The sequence below is a fragment of the Alligator sinensis genome, unplaced genomic scaffold (genome assembly GCF_000455745.1).
Source record: "Alligator sinensis unplaced genomic scaffold, ASM45574v1 scaffold1164_1, whole genome shotgun sequence".
Classification (NCBI taxonomy): domain Eukaryota; kingdom Metazoa; phylum Chordata; order Crocodylia; family Alligatoridae; genus Alligator; species Alligator sinensis.
The window spans coordinates 465,160-471,099 of NW_005842225.1; the positions used below are offsets into that span (position 1 = coordinate 465,160).

At 63.4% G+C, this 5,940-nt stretch overlaps 1 protein-coding gene across 1 annotated transcript in view; it reads right to left on the reverse strand.

Annotated features, from left to right (window-relative positions):
* Positions 1-3,150: 3,150 nt before the first annotated feature.
* Positions 3,151-5,940, reverse strand: part of LOC102381402 (hexosaminidase D-like) — a 15,234-nt gene continuing 12,444 nt past the window's right edge. The window contains 3 exon segments of the mRNA XM_014521565.2: positions 3,151-4,080; positions 4,629-4,718; positions 5,095-5,196. Of these exon segments, the coding sequence (XP_014377051.1) occupies positions 3,897-4,080; positions 4,629-4,718; positions 5,095-5,196 (376 nt within the window). The 3' untranslated portion in view covers positions 3,151-3,896.

Consider the following 5,940-nt stretch of genomic DNA (forward strand, 5'->3'; position numbering starts at 1 on the left):
CAGGCCAAGGGGACGCGGCGGATGCCCGGGGGCAAGGAGCAATGTGCTGGCATGGGGCTGGGTCTCTAGGGACAGAGTGACGTCCCTGCCACTGAGGCTGCAAGCTCGCCCTGTGTGGCCGGGCCAACGCTGTCCCATCCTCTGCAGGCTTCTCGAGCCGCGTGCCCCAAAGCCAGGCCTGCAGCCACACAGTCCCAGCCTTGCCCCTGGCCTGAAGCCCCAGGCCCCGCTGGGCGATGCCAAAGCAGCTGGGCAGGGTTTGGCCCCACGAGCCAGGCTCTGCTCCCGGCGTTGCTCCCTCCCGGCATGTTCCAGCTCCTCTGCATTCCTGAGGCTCCCCGCAAGCTCCGGCCAAGCCTCGGGGCTCTCTCGCCAACCCAGCAGCCACCGCTGAGAGCCGGCTTCCCGGTCCACCTGGCACATGCAGAGAGCCGCTCTGAGCTCTGCCACTGGCTTGCCATGTGGCCTTGGGTGGGTCACTTCACCTCGCTGTACCCATTGCCCCCCTGTGTTCACACATGCAGCCTGTGCCCGTCTTCTCTGCCTGACCTGCAATCCCACGGGGAGCCCGTCAGGTGCTCCACGCCCATGCTGCACTCAGCGCAGCAGGGCCCTCGGGCCCACGCGCCTGCATGGGACAGCTACACCCCCCGGACGGGTTGCAGAAACCAGCGTGCCCCAGAAGCGGGTGAAGGTTCAGCGTTGCCACACAGCGGAGCTGGAAGCGGCACAGAGCGAACAAAGGTGAAAGAGCCCGTAAACAACAGGGGACCCGGCTTCCAACTGCAGAGCAAAGAGCCCGAACTCTGAGGGGGGGAACCTGGATGCTGGCAGTGCCTTCCCGCCTAAGCCGGGGCTCCAAACAGCACCGGGGGAAAAGGCTCTTTCCCCATGCACGAGCCCTTTCGATTCAATATCCCAAAGGGAAATTCATTATAAATATTTATTGCATCTCAAAACTAGATAAATAACAGTCCAGGATGCTGCCCCCACGGGCAGGAAGTCAAGCAGGAGAGGATGGGAAGTGGGGGCACTCAGCCCATCCCTCCCCGTCCTCACCAAGGCCCCTTGCATCTGCCAATGCTCCCGCGCCCTCTCCTATCCAAGCCATGTCTCTCTGAGCCCAGCACTGCCCCGGCCACCAGCCTCGCAGTGCCAGGGGGTCTGCATCCAGCCCCTGGCAGGCAGCCGGGAGCGGCCCCTTCCAGCCTGCTCACACTTCGGCGAGAACAAGCCCACTACACGTTTCTCCCCGTTGCAAGCTTGTGCCACCCCAAACGCGGCTCCGGCTCAGTTGGCTGCGGCCCTGCCTCCGTCAGCAGTCACCCGGGGCTTTGCTGTACGTCCCGGCTTCCCTCCTCAGGTTCCCGGGGATCAGATCATCGTCGTCGACGTTGTCCACTGAGCTCAGGCTGGAAACAACCTCTGTCTCCCCAGGCCCCGGCGGCAGGGACCACCGGGGCAGGAAGCAGCATGGCTGGTTCTACAGGAGGAAAAAGGAGTCGCGCTGAATCGGAGGATGCAGGACTGGATCGGTCCTCTCCATCTCTGCCTAGCCCACGCCGCGTGGTACATGCATGACCATGCCCTGGCCCCTGCTCTTGTACTGGGTAGGCACGTGCATCCTACTGGAAACCAGTCTCCCAGTGGCTTCAACAGGCAAGGCTTTCAGGGTTTGCCTTGGAGACCTCAAAGCAGACACTAAGTTGGCTTGAGCCATGAGACAGGTCTGAGGGCTTTGCTCTGACTCCAGGGCCAGCGTAGGTACATCAGCCCTTGCTCTTCTGTCCCTGATGAGCAGCATCTCCCTCTGCTCAGGGTCCTGGAAGAGCTGTGGTGCTAGGTTCATGCTTGGGGCAGGATGTGACCCTGCTGGCGTGGTGCAATGCTCATGTCGCGGTGCCTGGCTGCCCCTTTCCACCCTCAGGAAGGCACCTGCGCGTTGTCAGCCCGTCTCTGCGGTTCCCCGGACTGCAGACCCAGGCGTGCTCTCAGCGCAGCGGCCTGCTGCGTTGTCTCCCAGTCTCTGTTCCTCTTCTGTGCCACGCTCGTGCAAAGCGGCTTGCAGCCCCCCAGGCGCTGGGAGCGCTCCCAGCCCTGCTCTCCCCAGGCATCCCATGGAGCAGCTGCGCATTGCTGCAGCCCCAAAGCCAAGCAGGGCTGTTTGCTTCAGATCCTCCACTGCGCTGCCTCAGATCCATCCCCATGCACACGCCGTCGCCCGAGATGGCAGCCAAGTTCCTTGCTCATCGGAGGACGGCAGCAGGAAACCACCGCCAGGCAGCTGGGCTGCTTTTGGGAGTCTCCCCTTCCTGCCTGGACTGGACAGGCAGCTGTCACCCACACTCCCATCGCGAGCCCAGCGCTGCATGCACGGACGCCCCCGGATTGCTACAGCACGGAGGAGCGACACTGCCAGGCAGAGCATCTCCTTCTCCATCCATGCAGCGCAGCAGCTGGGCCGAAGCAACCTCTCCAGAGGGCACTTTGCCTAGCCCTGCACTCAGGCTCAAGGTCTCAGTCCTTCCCAGGCCTTCCTGGGAAGAGGCTCCAGGAATATCATATCATGGCCTGCCTGAGCAAGGCAGGAGAGAGGGCCATAGCCAGGCTTGGGTTCCCCGAGTGGCAAGACTGGAGCCTTGACCAACGTCCACAGCAGCCCAGAGGCCTCAAGAGTCTGGGCAGGCAGCCGTGTGCATGCTCGAGTGAGCACACGTGTGTGCACGCATGCAGAGAGCTGCACCCTCTGTTGGATAAAGCCTCCCAGAGCAGCCCACGCAGGCCAGAGACCAGTGCCGAGGCAGGGAGCACGGCAGAGGCAGAGGCAGGACAAGTGCCCTCCCGGCTCTGGCGCCCTGCCCCTAGCCCCCTGCTCGGGGCTACCTCCATCCCCTACTGCCTCTCAGTCCCGAGACTCACCCGAGCACAGTCCAAGAGGGGCCCAGCCTGGCACTCCAATCCCCAGCAGCGCCGCGCTTGGGGCAGAGACGCCTCCTGCCAGCGCTGAGAAAAGCCCCTTGAACCTTTCAAGCATAGGACCCATGGCAGAATCTGCACCCAGGGCCACAAGGAGGGAGCACCGACCCTCGGGCCCGTGGGTTGGAAGGGCTCAGGGCACTGGCGGTTCTCCAGCCTCGCAGTCTTTTGTAAGAAAATACTTTATTTGCAGAAGCCGCACTCGGAAAACCACCCGGCTCCAACCTCCGACGTAGGGACTGGGATGTGCTCTGCCCAGAGCCATGCACGAACCAACACCCATGTCCAGCCCCGGCCCCCGCGCTGCCCCGGCCTAGGAGGTTGTGCTGGGTCAATGCACCAGCCTCGGTGATGCCTGGGAACGAGGGTGCAGCACTGTTGTGGGACAGCAGGGGGTGCTCACACACCTGTGTGTGTGGGGGGGGGGGCAGGCTCCCAAACCCCTGATGCTGGCTGGCTTCAGGGAAAGGCAGAGGGAAATGAAACTACAGCTTCAGCCTTGGGGCACAGGGGAAGGGCACAGACCTGCCTGGTTCCTACGTGTCGCTTGCAACTACACGAAGTGCCACAGCTCGCAGGGCCTGCTTCCCCCGTGCACCTACGGAGCAGCTTGTACCAGCACCAGGGCCTTTGGTGCAGGAGCCTGGCTGGGCAAGGTGGCCTCTGGCAGCTTCCAGATGGCAGCAATGGTCCACAGACCAGCAGAGGTGTCCCCCACCCTGGGCACCGCTGCTGCAGCCACAGCCAGGGACACTAGTGGGGATTCTTGGCTGCTCTGCTCCATGGCAGCGATGGGAAGAGGGGCAGTGCGGGGGTCTAGCCCAGGGGGCACCAAGCAGCCCCGTGCAGGGAGATGCACCCTGGCTGGAGCCACCGCAGTGCCAGGAGCAGCCAAGCAGGCCCCTCCTGGGCTCTGGCCCCTACAAGACCTTGGGCCGGGCGTTGAGGCGGATGACCTCACGGTAGTCCTTAACAAAGGCCCGCAGGCGGTCCAGGTAGGGGTTGATGTTCTCCTCCATCCACTCCTCCACCAGGTCAGGGAAGAAGATGCTCTCCAGGTGGGCGCGGAGGGTCTGCACCAGGTTCTCCCAGTCCTCCTGCACCCTGGGGTGGAAGGGGCTGCACATCAGAGCTGCAGGCAGGGGCACAGCGAGCTGCTCCCTGGGGCCCAGCAAGGCCATGGGACACCGCTGACCCCAGGGGATCCCGCCCGGCCATCCCTGCCCAGCCCCAGTTGTTGGGGGGACCCCCAAGCCCAGCTCACGTACTCAGGGAACACTAACACTCCCTCTCCGACCCCCTGAGCACCCCTGCCAGCAACAGGGGACAGGAAGGGGTTTCCCAAGCTGACAGGGTGCAGTGCCAGCACTGCAGCAATAGCTGGGGGCTAGTCCATGCCCAGACACCTGCTCTTTGTGCATGGGGGGTGCTGCTTTCAAGCTCATGAGGCCCCTGGCTGAAGCAGCCCACCTGCCTCCACTCCGCAGACCCAAAGGGGAAACTGAGGCATGGAGAGCAGCAGGGAGGCACCTTGGGAAATCTGTGCCTGGTGCCCAAACCTTGTGACCCCATACTCGGTTTTATGGCAGAATCCACCCCCTTTTCACAACGAACCGCCGGGGGTAGACCCCGTGCCCCGGGACCTCACATACTTCAACACCTTGCTGCCGAAGCTCTCCATGTTGCGGGGGTTGCCAAACTGGTGCTTCCTGTGGTAACGGCTGAACCATCCCTTGACAGCACTGGCAAAGGAGACAGACACCACCCAGCAAGTTCACCACCGCGTAGCCCGGCCACCAGCCCCAGCAGGGCTCTCTACCCTCCCCGCCAGCACAGACCCAAGGGGAGCTGCTGGAGGGCTGTGCCCAGGCTGGGATGGGCACAAGCCCGGAGTCAGGGCATGTGACACCCCTCATATAAGACCCTGCGTTCCACTTCCTAATAGACTTTGATTGACTTTAACCCCTGGCCTAAAGGCAGAAAATGCTCCCCCTTTGCATGTGCACACACACCGCCGCCGCCCCCCTGGCTTCCCAAGCTCCAGGAGCCTCTGAGCCCTGCAGGTTTGCCCTGCTACCTCAAGCCAGAAGACACCAGCCAGCCCCGGGGCGCAGGTACCTCTCCTCCTCCAAGACCTTGATGATGCTGTCCCTGAGGTGGCCATTGATCTGCTCCACTATGCGGTAGATCTCGGAGCCGGGGAACCCTCCACCTCCATCACTAGGAGAAACGCGGGAGACGTGAGGCCCAGGCAGAGCCAGCTGGCTCTGGGCAGCCCGGTATGATGGACGAAGGAGCCCCAGACCTGCCAGCTCTTGGGCAGACGCAGCCAGTCTCCATGCTCAGGCTGCTAAAGGACATCTGCCCAACCTCTGTAAAGGGGCCCGTGACCCCCTCTGTGCCCTTTGGGTGTGATCAGCGGCTGCAAGAAGCTGACCCATATTTGCCATGGAAAATAGAAAGGAGGCCCCCAAGAGCACTCATGGCCTCCCCAGAGCCGTGCATGTTGGACAGCCAGTGCTGCGCTGCACTGGCCCTGGGCTAAGGTTGGCGATGCCCACATCCCATGGAGGAGAAGGGACCTGGCTGCAGGGGCTGGCAGAGGCAGGTGCTGGGGACCTCCCAGAGGCCTGTCTGGGGCAGATGTTTCCCTGTCTGTAGTGGGCTGCGGGTCGGAGCCCCTCACACCCTGAGATGCCTTCACCCCTGTGCCCTCAGCGGGGCAGGGCTATGCCGTCCCCCTACTGCAGACATGGGGACTCGGCAGCTAAGGGACTTGCCCATGGCCACACAGGGAGATGGCAGCAGAGCAGGGACAGAGCCTGTGTCTCTAGTCCCAGCTGAGTGCCCTCATCCTGCGCCGTCTCACACTGCCCATGCAAGAGCCCCCCTCTGCCCCTGCAGCTCGGGGCCCAGCACCGCTCGCCAGCCAGGCATGACCACACCAGAGCGGCTCAGAAGTCC